General features: G+C 47.7%; 1 protein-coding gene across 4 annotated transcripts in view; it reads left to right on the plus strand.

The window, feature by feature from the left end:
- The window catches only part of LOC140602843 (uncharacterized), a 35,066-nt gene that overhangs the window by 8,944 nt on the left and 13,013 nt on the right, over window positions 1-13,109 (plus strand). For 2 of the 4 annotated variants that reach the window (XM_072773029.1, XM_072773030.1), the window contains exon 2: window positions 88-1,017. In XM_072773029.1, the coding sequence (XP_072629130.1) occupies window positions 88-217 (130 nt within the window). In that variant the 3' untranslated portion in view covers window positions 218-1,017. Of the gene's footprint in view, window positions 1-87; window positions 1,492-9,667; window positions 9,755-13,109 lie in introns of those variants that run through there. The other 2 variants (XR_012005779.1, XR_012005780.1) reach the window with 2 other exon arrangements.

Raw genomic sequence — 13,109 nt, forward strand, 5'->3', positions numbered from 1 at the left:
AATTTTAAAGACTCAGGGGGCCCCCAAAATCTCTACGGCTTGTGAGGGTGTTTAAGTGAGCCCCAAATAAGACCTCTTTCCCACCAGGATGGAGAAGGCCCTGAGTCCTACAGATTTCCGACGGACGGAGGTCAGACCATCGCCAATGATACTGCTGATAGAACAACCAAGGATCTGGCCTGTGTACAGCCAAGCGGGCCTGCTGGCAGGCTCTTGAGGTGACCTAACCCCCCTGTCCCAGCTTTGCAGCCCAACAGAGCAGCGTTGCCCTCCAGCCAAGAGGGCAAACCAGAATATTCCTGCTCTGCAGACAGAAGGGTGTGAAGAGAGAGGAGGGTGGCAGGGGCTGAGCTGAGTGGGCCCCCCTTCTCCTCAACTGTCTACCCCCACCCCGCTGGGGCACCCCTCAAACCCACCCCCATCTCAGGACAGGGAAAGGGAGGCGGGGAGGCCAGAAGAGTTCCTGGGGGCAGCGCCTCCTTGCGGGGAGCAGGGGCCGGGGAGCAAGGCCCGAGGGTCTCCGGGTCTGACAGTGGACTAGGCCACTGACTGTCGAAGTTTCCAGCGCAGTAGAAGGACCCATGGCCCTGGGTTCACCGAGGTGCTGCGAGCAGGCCAACCGTCACCCACCAGGCATCCGTCCCCACAGCTGGGCCTGCAGGCTGGGGGGGGACAGGAGGCCTCGGGACAGCAGGTGGGAGGCCACGCAGGACTTGCCAGCAGGGTGCGGGGAGGCAGGAATGGCCTTCCAGCAAACACCCGGCTCCGGGTTGGGTTTGGAAAGAAGAGGACTGTGGTAGAGGGAGGGGGTGTGTTTGGTTCCTCAGCACCCATTCCCGTGCCTGTGGGGACAGGGTGGGGGACAGCTGGCCGTGGAACCCTTGGGGTCTACTGAGCACGGGATGCGAGGTGACACAGGCCTGGGAAATGGAAAGGCTGGAGACCCGGCTGCCCTGAGCACACCCCCTGGGGGCAAGGGTACAAGAGTGTCCTTCCAGGACCACATGTGACCTGGGGGGGGCGGGGGGGGGGGCAGGACTGCAGCCCGAGAAGGCCTGAAGTGACGCCAGAAACCCAGTCCCAGCATAGACTGCCCGAGTCCCGGCAGCTGGGGAGGACACGGAAGTGACCTGCAGAGGAAAACGCACTGCTCACACCCCGGGGAGTATAGCCAAATGCGGGGGGGGGGGGGGGGGGGGGTTGGGGCAGGAGCCCCCAGAAGTGCCCACGGTAATAATCCTTTCTGGCCTCAAACCCAGGGAAAGCTAGTTTGAAACATTGAAAGAGCAGGACCGGGGCAGCCCTGGGGGCTCAGTGGTTTAGCGCCTCCTTGGGCCCAGGGCATGATCCTGGAGCCCCGGAATCGAGTCCCACGTCGGGCTCCCTGCGTGGAGCCTGCTTCTCCCTCTGCCTGTGTCTCTGCCTCTCTCTCTCTCTTTCATGAATAAATAAATTAAAAAATCTTAAAAAAAAAAAAGCAGGAATCCTCACCGTAGGACTTTGGGGAGTCCATCCCAGCGAGATCTTGATGTACCTCTCGCCTCCCTCCTGTGCTTCTACCCAGGAGTCAGAAACCTCCTAGCAAGTGGGAAGGAAGGGGAAATGGAGAGAATAAAATCCACCATTCCCGACCTTAGCTGGGGGAAATAGAAACACTCCCCGGCCCCAACTAGCACCGACTGTAGCTTCCAGGGCTTGGAGATTGGGGAGCAGAGAAGCTTTGTGGTTTAACTTCACATAGAAATGGGTCTTTTGGGCAGCCCAGGTGGCTCAGCAGTTTAGGGTTGCCTTAAGCCCAGGGCCTGATCCTGGAGACCTGAGATTGAGTCCCACGACGGGCTCCCTGCATGGAGCCTGCTTCTCCCTCTGCCACTCTCTCTCTCTCTCTCTCTCTCTCTCTGTCTCTCATTAATAAATACATAACATCTTGAAAAAAAAAAAAGAAATGGGTCTTTTAATTACTGAAATGAAACTATTTTGTAATAATGAGGGAGCAGACGGCAAAGCACCAGCTGACATCCCTCAAACCCCACTACCCACCCCACCCCCGACCGCCCCCCCCAACAACCCCCAACCAGGTGGGATGTGTGTGACATTCCTCAGGCACTCCAGCCTGCCCAGAAACTAGGGGAAGGGAAAACCAAGTGGTTAACTAATAGAGGCCACAGCACAGCAAGACCTGAGTCTCCCTCAGTTTACAAATGTCTTAGTGATTTACAAAAAAAAAAAAAAAAAGCATTCTTATCAATAACCTAACTTCCAGAGGGCAACTCCCAACTGTCTTCCTGCTACTGCTTTACTAGAGGGAAAACAATCTTAATTTGACAATGGCAAGGTCTCCAATACCTTGTAGGTCCTCTTTAGCATACAAAAACCCTTTTGAAAACCTCCCTCTTCCCTAGTCCCCCAACTCCCAAGTCACCCCTCACCCCCCAGGGCAGCAGCTCTTTTCTGCCCCCAGGGGTCCTGTCCCCGTGCTTTAATAAAACCAGCGTTTTTGCACCACAGGCATCTCAAGAATCTATAGAGGCCAGGGTGGAGAGGGAAATGCAAGGGAGGGGGGTGGGCATGGCATATGTGGGGGTGCTGCAGACGAAGGAATTAATGTGAGCATCCTGGGGTACTGAGCAATGTGATTGTATCACAGGAACCATGAGTAGTTGGCTTGTTGGAACGCAGCGTACAGGGGAAGCGAGGCAGAGATGAGACTGCCAAGCTGATGAATTGGGAGAGACACGGTGAGTAGAATCTGGCAGGAAGCAGATGGCGCAAGTCAACTGAGGAGACCTTAATAAAGGGACAATTTACAAATGTGTGGGCAGGATTAAGGGAAACAGGTGAGACGGGGCCCCGCCCTAGCGCTGGCAACAGCAGGGAACCACTTCCATCCTTGATCTGAAGAGGTAAAGAGGCCAACACCAAGACCCCGAGACCCTAGAGTCTGCTTGTTAGGAGCTGTGGTCTTTGGTAGAAGGGTATTGTCAACTCTGAGCAAACTCTGCTGGGGGGGATCTGAGGAAACACAGCACCCCAGTCTCTCTTCTTCTCGGGACTGGTGATTTCCACTGGTTAAGATGACCTGGAAGTCAGTGGGCAAGGGAGCCAATGGGTGCAGTCCACAGAGGTCAACCTCTTGGGACCTAGAGCAGAGTGGAAAGGAGGGAAGAGTGGATCCAGAGGGACAAACAGAAAACACCCAGCACAGAGAGAAAATACCAGAAAGCATCCCATTGGTCCTGGGATGTCATTCAAAGTGTCAAAGTTGGAGCCTCGTTGGCCTCTAGAGGGAGCCCAAGGATTTCTTTTCCTTCACCCCGGCTTTGGAGAAGGAACCTCTGCAGAGGCTGAGGGCTCAACAGACCCCAAGATGATCCACTAGGAATGGAACTGGCAGGTGTCCTGAGACTGCTCCTGGAATGAAAAATGTCCCCTTTGCACTTAGATTTACGCATGTGGATTGATTTCTTTTCCCCCAGTAGGCTCCATGCCCAACGTGGAGCCCAACACGGGGCTTGTACTCATGACCCTGAGATCAAGACCTGAGCTGAGATCAAGAGTTGGGTGCTTAGGTTGAGCCTCCGAGGCGCCCCTGAATTGATTTCTAACAATAACAATCAAAATAACCAAAGCAAATACTAAGTATTCATCAGGTGTCAAGTTCTTGGCTCGCACTTAGTACACCAAACTCGTCGGGGGTAAATTCCATTATCACTGCCATTTTATCGATCAGGAGACTACTAAATAGAGCCTGAATTTGAACCCCATTGGATGAGTCTCTGCTCCTCTGTCCTCCTGTCCTGCTGGCTTAGTCAGCTGGATGGAAAGTTAGCCTGACTTAGAAGACCCAGGGCAGGGTCTACGGATGAAAAGACAGGAAAATTCCTGTGTTAGGATTTGCCTGTATTTAACAACTTGAAGCGTGTATTTACTGATGAGCATTGGCCACCTGCCAAGCTGAGCCAGGTGCCAGGGATCCCCAGTGGCCACGATGACAGGCACTACGTGCCTACAAAATCTCCAAGCCCGACTGAGCAGACGATGTGAGTCCCGAGTCTCCTCCACCACTACCTGTGTCACCCAGGGCAAGTCGCTTAGGTCACCTTGCTTTGCTTTCTCCTCCCTAAAATATAAGTAATAAATCAACACAAAGCACTTAGAGCAAATCCAGGTGTAGGGTGGTGTCATCTGCTATCCTTACAACCCATGCCGCCAGCCTTTGAAGCTTCTATATTGGATGCAGAGACCCAGAGAGACGCGAGGTCAAGGTCTTGGTCAAGTACAAGGGAGCCCAAAAGGCCGCCCTGTCTGCTCTTTAGCAAGATCCAAGATTATAAGGGCAAAAGGGCTTCCGGAGGCCCTACTTGGTCCAGCTCAGCTTTTCATTCTGAGCTAAAGCTCTAAATTAGGCCTGACAAACAGGTTCGGACCCGGATCAATCGACACTGGCTGCCTGAACCACTGTGTTACAAGGGATTCTCACTGCACAATGAATGAGAAAGAATGCCACGAGAGATCAAAGCGTCTGCTGTTGGTAGAAGATGGGAAGGAGGCAGCACATGGTTCTAGAACAGTGTTCTTTGGCCTGGGATGTCTCTTCAGCAGGGGCATCTGAGCAGGCCATAGGGGACCCAAGTGTAGTCACAGACTAAGGTAACCAGCTGTCCCAGTTTGTTCAGGATGGTCCTGATTATAGCACTGAGGTCCCACATCCCAGGAAACCTCCTCAATATGGGGGCACAACCCAATTTGCTTCACAAGCTTTTCTTCTTTACAATAGCTTTTAAGAAAATTAACTATTAACACTGATCTAGGTAGAGATTATGGTCTGTTTTTTGTTTTGTTTTGAATCTCAGCCAATTTCAGCCTGTGAAATGCATTGTACTCCATCCCATCACCTGATACCCTCCGGGTCCCCCCACCTCACAACAACGGACAGCCCTCTCCTTTCTCAACACTGTTCCCTGCCATGTCCATCCAAGTCTTAGCAGGGAACAGCTGGCACCCTCAAAAGGCTTTAAGGGAAAAGCATTTCATGCAGGGATTATTTACAGAGGCCCAATCAGGGTTAATGGAAGCCACGAGATCTAGGGAGACACCCAAGGATTAGCCCTCAGCCCTGCAGACCTGCGGGGACAGGTGAGGGAATGCTGTCCCCAGCCTGCTAGGAGGCAGAGCTGAACCAGACAAGCCTGGTGCTGGGAGGCTGAGAGGCAGCCGGGATTTGGGGCCTGTGCTGAACTGCGGGGAGGCCAGGAAGAACCAGGAGGAAGGAGGGGAAAAAATCCCTGACCTTGCCCCGCTCCTGCACGCTGGCCTCTTGCCAGGGCCTCCTTGCCAGAAGACAGGGAGAAGCAGGTGAAATGGCAAGTTTAGTAGCCGTCAACCTCCCCAGCCACAGAACATGGCAAGAAAAGGCAGAGGTGAGAGCTGAGAATAACCAGGCCAGGCCACCCTGTCGTCACTCGGCTTCCACTCTAGTCCTTTCTGTAGCTGAAGGAACTCAGCTCCCCAACATAGGAAAACCCCAACATCTCATTCACCACTGCCTCAAGGGGATGAAGTTTAGTCATTCTTCCTGGAACCTACGCTGTCCACAGCACCCACTCCCCCAGGTTAAGCAGCAAGGAAAGGGAGTAAGAGAAACACTTCCAGTAAAATAGGTCTACACTGATCATCCTGACTTCCTCCTTCCACCTCTCACCCCATAATTCCCTCCCTCTCAGCTAACACCCCAGCAGTGGACATGCTCTTACCTGATGGGGTGAGCTTGTGCCTTTATGTCTATCGAGTTGCTGCTGCTCCCCATTGCCCGTTGCTATTGGACATGAGAGTGCAATCAATCCCATGCATCACAGACAACGTTGTCCCCATTCTGCAGCAACAATCCGATTTCTCCTTGATAAGCAGATTCGATCGTGCTGCCCCAGATGCACACCCAATGCACTGTCCTCAGTTAGTGGCATGAACAGCCTGAAATGTCCAGGGGGCATTCCTGGTGTTGTATGGTGGCAATAAGCCTCTCTGGTTGGCAGAAGGACTGAGGTCCTTCTAGGGAGTTTGAGAACTCCCTAGATACAACATTTCAGGGACAGGAAGAAATTCTTGAAGCAGATTATTAAGTCTGAGAGAAGCCGCTTCTACCTTCACTCTTGGGTTTCTGGAACAAGGTATTCCACACCCTATGTTAACCACTGACCTGGTCACTTAAAGGACAATACACGACCTCAGAAGATAGTGTCTCTCAACCGGCATCATAACTGAGACTTTGGTAGGCCATTCCATTATTCCATCAAGCCAGCTGCTTCCAAGTGATGTAAAAACAATGAATTCTGTCACGTGAGCCTAAAGTCATAGCTATTTTACTGCGAATGAGTTCCTAGGTCAGAGCCAACAACGTGTGTGATACCATTAGAAAGCAAGAATGTCCCGTTCTCTTTAAGGTCCTTCTAGCTGGACTGAGAATTAAATTGGCACAAAACAGATAAGTGGAGAAAATCGAATTCAGTTTCATATGTACAGAAATCCACACAAACATGGAAATTCCCAAGACAGGCAAAATGAGATATATATGTGGTTCTCATATCTCACTCTCTCCCACTAAGGAGGAGTGGGTGGCGATCTGAGACTTCAAAAACAAGAAATGCAATTCACGGGAAGGTGAAAAAGAGTAAATGTTTAGCTAACAAATGTTCTATGGGCCACTCTTACTAGGTTCCTCCTTTTCCACCATAACTAGCTCGTAGTATAATGTAATTATTCATGGTAATAGCTCCTCTATCTCAATTCTTTTTAGGCAGTTGTGGGGGACATAAAGAGCTTTTCCTTAATCTGCTGGGCTTTAATGGCTCTTTAACTCAAAATAGTCTTCAAGACAAAATAGTCCATGTTGGGGCAGTCTGCCCTTGGTCCCCACGATACCATGGATGTGATAAGGCAGTTTATCACCCATCACGTGGTGTTGGCAGAAGCATCACGGGCAGTAAAGGGAAATCACTCTCCAGAATATGCGGCGATATTCCCATGAAGACCAACTGTTGCCCCTTCTATAATGGAGCTGTCCCAAACAACCTGGATGGCTGGTGTCCCTGGGAAATGGTGCCAAGCAAGGGCTCAGTGTTGGCTGCTGTTTTACAAAGTTGGTCACTCAGCACCAGTAGAAGTCAGAATAACTGTGGTAAGAAGGAGTCTGTGTTTTTCTTTGCATTTATTACCTCTATCTCTGTTTCCATGGTTGCTTCGTACATGGGCCATTTGTGTGAGCATACAGGTGGCCAAGAAAGGAAGCTCACTGACAACCAATGCTTGGTCATGTTGACCACCTCCGTATTTTATCTCTTCTACACAGTGGATGTCCTCTGGGGGAATGTTTATGTGGGGCTCAAATAGCTTCAAGAACGGTTGGCCTTCTTAGAAGTCCATGATATAATTTCTCTTTAGGTGATGTTGGCAACAATCTTCCAATCGTGTTTAAAAGCTACCAAGTCCTTGGTAAGTTGACCAACACATTAGTTATGGCCCATGAATCAGTATATTTCAGGAAAACTCAGTTGTCTCTTTTTTTCACATCAAATGGCCAACCGGAGGTAGTGCCTGAAGTTCCGTCCACTGGACATTTCCCTCCCACTGGTAGAGCCTACCACCTACAGATACATCCTTAAACCAGACAAGGTCTTCTCATTAATTGGTCATGGGGAATTCCCCAGGAGGCCAGAGGGCTGGTTTGAGGGAAAGGCGGGAAGCAGTAGGAAGTCTGAGTCATCTGCTTCTGCAGGGAAGAGAAGTGCTGAGAATAGAGCCGGGTTGTGAGGGAGAAAGAATAACAGCTCACCCACGCAAGTGCAAGTTCTTCACCCTGAAGTTTAAACGGAGTGATTCTTCAGCGAGCTCCTTACTTTCTGTGAGAAAATCCTTATAGTTATAACAACAGTGGTATTACAAGCCAGTAAGGCAAAAAAAGAAATATCTTAGTGTTCAACATAGATTTCTGGCAAATAACGTATTTCATAGACCTTCCTAAATGTATGCGAGGTAAAGGCAGATGCATCTAACATCTATGTTTAATTGATTTTTCCCAGAAAGCTTATTTTGAAATGTGAGCCTCTGACACATTCCTATGGGTGTGCTTTTTTTTATGTTTTAAAGATTTATTTATTTATTTGAGAGAGGGACAGCAGAGTGCGGGGATGAAGAGCAGAGGGAAAGGGAGAAACAGTCTCAAGCAGACTCCATGCTGAGTGTGCAGCCGACATGAGGCTCTATCCCAGGGACCCTAAGATTATGACCTGAGCGAAACCAAGAGTTGGCTGCTGAACTGACTGCACCACTCAGGCTTTGCCACCCCATGAGTGTACTTTTTAAAAACAAGTTCCATTTTCATGTTTTCTTTGTCGGTGAGGGGAAAAATCAGCTTAATTCCATAAGATTAGTTTTAGCCTAGGGGAGCCTTGGGTGGCTCCGTTGGTTAAGCATCTGACTCTTGATTTTCGCTCAGGTCATGATCTTTATAAGATCATGAGATCAGGCTCTTATGCTGGGTGTGGAGCCTGCTTAAGATTCTCTATCTTCCCTTCCTTTACCCTCTCCCTCCACCACCACCCCCCCCCCCGCCCCGTACATGCTCTTTCTCTCTCTAAACAAAACAAAACAAAACAAAACAAAAACAAAAAACCCAACACATTAGTTTTATCCAAGCATTACTGAAACCATTGAAATCCCAATATGGAGTCTTTAAAATAAAATGTGCCCAAACTAACCTATGATGTTAGAATTCAGAAAGGGAAGGAAAGGAAGCATGAGGGATTATCTACAGGCTGCTATTGTCGTGTCCTCCCCCCCCCAGCCCCCCCCCCCCCGGGGATTGGTCCAGTGGGAGACTTCATTTTATGAAATTACAATAAGCTGTGCCCTTATGGTAGATATACTTTTCTATCTGTGCACTATATTTCAATAAGAAGAAAAAAATGAAGCGTGCTTTATAAATGATGAGCTTGTTGCAAGTTTCCGTGAACTAGAAACTATATTAGAAAATTTCATGAACTGCTGCACAACTCAAGCTAAACAGTTATGAAAGGCCTGCAATGCAAGATTAAGACATATAAATTGCAGTCTTGTGGGGAGGGGGACATATCTATGTACAAACAATTCACAAAGCCAAGATTTGTTAGCGTGCCTATGACATACCAGACACTAGTCTAGGGGCCTGAGATTGGATACAAGTGACCAAAACAGACAGAAGCCCTCTCGTGGTGGAACCGAAACCTGCCAGAGAAGCTGCCAGCAATAAATAAATTGCTGAAAACTGAGTAGATGTCCGCTCTTTGTAAGAGAGACATTTCCCGGTATAAGGGAAATCCCCATTTGTAAGGTTGTCTCCTCCTCTGTACCAGGAAGAGGAGGATGACTAAATCTTTAGAGGCTCTTATCAGTGGAGAAGGTGTGGACTTAAATCTGCATAACAACCATATGCTTGTTTACTGGGCTTTGCCTGAAAACCTGGTTCTCCCAGGCCCACACTTTTGTCTATAGCTAGAGATCCTACTTGACATGGTAGCTTGGGCCTTTTTAAGGAGTTACTTAGTTTTCTTGACCAGTCCTTGAACACACAGGAAGTATATACATTATTAAACTTCTGTTTGTTCTTCTCCTGTCAATCTCTCTCTTATTACAGGGGGTCTCAGCCAAGAACCTACAAGGGTAGAAGGAAAATTATCCGTCCTCCGCCACGAAAGCAAGAAGTCTGTGTGATTAGGACAAGGTGAGCAAAGGGGAAAGGAGGTCAGGGAATTAAGGAAGGGAAGATAATTGGATATTTGTAAGATTTTGATTTTTACTTTCAGTGAATTTGAGCAGGGAACGGGATGAGCTAACTTACATTTTCAAAGAATCCGGCTGCCATTTTGAGAACAGACCACCGAGGATGAAGGGTAGTAGCAGGGAGATCAGTCAAGAGGCTACTGTAATGATCCAGGTGAAAAATGATGGTGGCTTGGATCAGGCTGCTGGTGGTAGATGTGTAAATAATTGTCAGGATGTGGGTATATTTTGGATTGAGCCAACAGGATATGTTGAAGGACTTTGATATGAGAATGTAGAAGACAGGAGTCAAGCACAATTCTGAGGCTCGGGGCCCCAACAAGGGGGAAGCTTTCATCAGCTCAGATGAGGCAGACTGTGGGTAGAGCAGGACTGGGGAGGACGATTAGCAGTTCAGTGTTGGGCACATTAGATTTAAGGTGTCTATTTTTAAAAATATTTTCTTTATTTCTTCATAGTGACATAGAGAGGCAGAGACATAGGCAGAGGGAGAAGCAGGCTCCCTGTGGGGAGCTGGATGTGGGACTTGATCCCAGGATCCTGGGATCATGCCCTGAGCCACCCAGGCTCCCGATTTGAGGTGTCTATTAAACATCCTAATGGAGAGGTCAAGTAGGCAGTAAAGTATATATGAATTTAAAGTCCAGGATAAATGCATCGATGCAAATATAAATTTCAGATTTATAGGCATAGAGATTGTATTTATAAGACTGGATGAAGTAACCAAAAAGAAAGCATTAATAAAGAAGAGAACCAACAATTAAAGCCTGGGGCACTCTAAGAGAAAGACCCGGCAATAGAGAAAAAAGGAATAGACCATTCTGTCCTAGGATATTCTAAGCCTGGAACAGGACTAGTTGATTTAACACCACTTACCACTGTAATAATTACCTCCCAGGAAAATAAGTCCAAGGACATTTTTCCAGTTTCTATGCCAAGACATGATCATGAGTAATTGCACAGTGCTTGGCACATAGTAAGGGCTTCCTAATTATTGCAAATTGTTGATTGAATTATTTCAGGGCTCTGGAGATTAACCAAATCTCTTGAGACTTGACCTCTTATTAGAAAAACCTGGTATTATAAATACATTTATATTTCCTCCCCTTCCCTCCAGGCACTTTGGGGACTGGATGGATAAAGGTGGTTCTTACTGGGCACCTAGCTAGAAGCCTATAGGCTATTTCACACAAAGTGTCTGTTACTCATCCCTGATCTACTCTATCTGGATCCCTTTTTCCCCCCTTTGGTCCTTAAACATCTATCCTGCTGCAACCAAGCATCCTTCTGCCCCAGAGCCTCTGTCTCACTGGGTCTCTCAGTCTGGACCATTGCTGCTTTGAACAGCATACTTCACTGAAGCCTCTGCTTAAAGTCACCTCTTTAGGGACACCTGGGTGGCTCAGCAGTTGAGCATCTGCCTTTGGCTCAGGGCATGATCCCGGAGTCTGGGATCAAGTCCCACATCAGGCTCCTTGCGGGGACCCTGCTTCTCCCTCCTATGTCTCTGCCTCTGTCTCTCTGTATCGCTCATGAATAAATAAATAAAATCTTTTTTTTTAAGTCACCTCTTTAGAGAAGCCTATTATCACCATTCCACCTCAAAGTCACTAGTCTCTTCCACTTTTGACTCTCTTTATACCACTCACTATTTACTGCCATTATCATTATCTGCCTGCCTAAATTCATATATGCCTGTATGGCATATGTCTGCCATAATCATTACAATGATTTGGATTTGTTTGTTTGTTGCTGTGGATTGAATTGTGTATCCCACCCCCCCAAAATTTGTATGTTGAAGCCCTAACCCCTCAGTGAGCTATATATAAAGAAAGGAAGGTTAAAGAAGGTAATGGGGTAAAGCCCTCATCTAATAAGAGTAGTGTCCTTATAAGAAGAGACACTGGAAAGTCAGTTCACTCTCTGCCATATAAGGACACAGTGAGGAAGTGGCCATGTGCAAGCCAGAAAGGGAGCCCTTGCTAGAAACTGAATCAGATGGCACCTTGATCCTGGACTTCTTAGCCTCCAAAACTGTAAGAAACTATTGTTTCATCCACTTTGTCTAAGGTATTTTGTTATGGCAGCCCAAGCTGACTAAGATCGTTGTTGCCTTCTAACTCTCCCACTGAAACAGTCTCTTTAAAGCAGGTAAAGTCTTTTGTTCTTTCTTTTTCCCCAGTGTATAGATCTAGAATGAAGCCATGCCCATAGCAGGCAACTCATTAAATGTTGATGAATGAATCCAGTCTCTCAGATCTGGTCAAGATACAACTTAATTAAATAATTATATGGATTACCCACCTTGCAGAAAGATCTATGCTCAGCATTAGTAAAAGGAAAGAACATGTGATCCCCAGTCCTAGAAAAGTCTGCAGTCTGGTTGCTCTGGGTTAGGCTGTTCTCTTGGTGAGTTGATAGCAACTCACTTCCTCAAACTCCTAATTTTGTTTCCAGCCAGTCTCCTGAGAAGGGGGAGAGCGCTTTGGGTAATAACAACCCTCATGTTAGCAGAGATTCCAGGGTGTTTTCCATGAGAGTCATCTCCGGACAAACAGAGCAGGTTTTCAGAGTAAATTTAGCTTCTCATTTGAGATGAATCGTCCATTTTTGTCTTATAAATCATGCCCAACAATCCTTTCCTCAACCTGATTCCTTGAAGAGTGGAAGAAATGGTGTTTCTGACCAAACGAGTTACAGGACGGGAGTCTATTATAGAGCCACTTGCAGGAAAGGGTTTGGAGGAAAACCTATGATTCCCTTGTCAGGAAACTTTCAATTCAGGATCTTATATCCTTGGTTAAACTCTGTTTGAAAAGTTCCCAAAGCGCGCGCACGCGCGCGCGTGTGCACACACACACACACACACACACACACACATGAATTACTGTGTTCAGACTGAAACCAGCTAACACAGTGGCACATTGTGTAGAGGTTGATCTTTATTGTGACCTAACTTCATGGACATGGACATGAAAGCCAAAACTAACTATTTGTGTGGGAAAAGGTAATGATATTATGGACCCATAAGCACAGAAAAGAACAGAAGAAAAGAAGCAGAAGCAGAAGCAGAAGCAGAAGCAGAAGCAGAAGCAGAAGCAGAAGAAGAAGAAGAAGAAGAAGAAGAAGAAGAAGAAGAAGAAGAAGAAAAGCAGTAAGAAAAGCTTTCAGCAGTCTCACAGTTCAGTCCCCTGTTAGGAGGTGGAGGGTTTTATTTCTGTCTCAAGCGTAGGCTCAGGCAAACCCAAGTCTTGCTCTTTGTGGTGGGCTTCTGAGCAGGGTAAATGGAAACAGGG

This window comes from Canis lupus, chromosome 13 (genome assembly GCF_048164855.1).
Source record: "Canis lupus baileyi chromosome 13, mCanLup2.hap1, whole genome shotgun sequence".
In the NCBI taxonomy this organism is placed as follows: domain Eukaryota; kingdom Metazoa; phylum Chordata; class Mammalia; order Carnivora; family Canidae; genus Canis; species Canis lupus.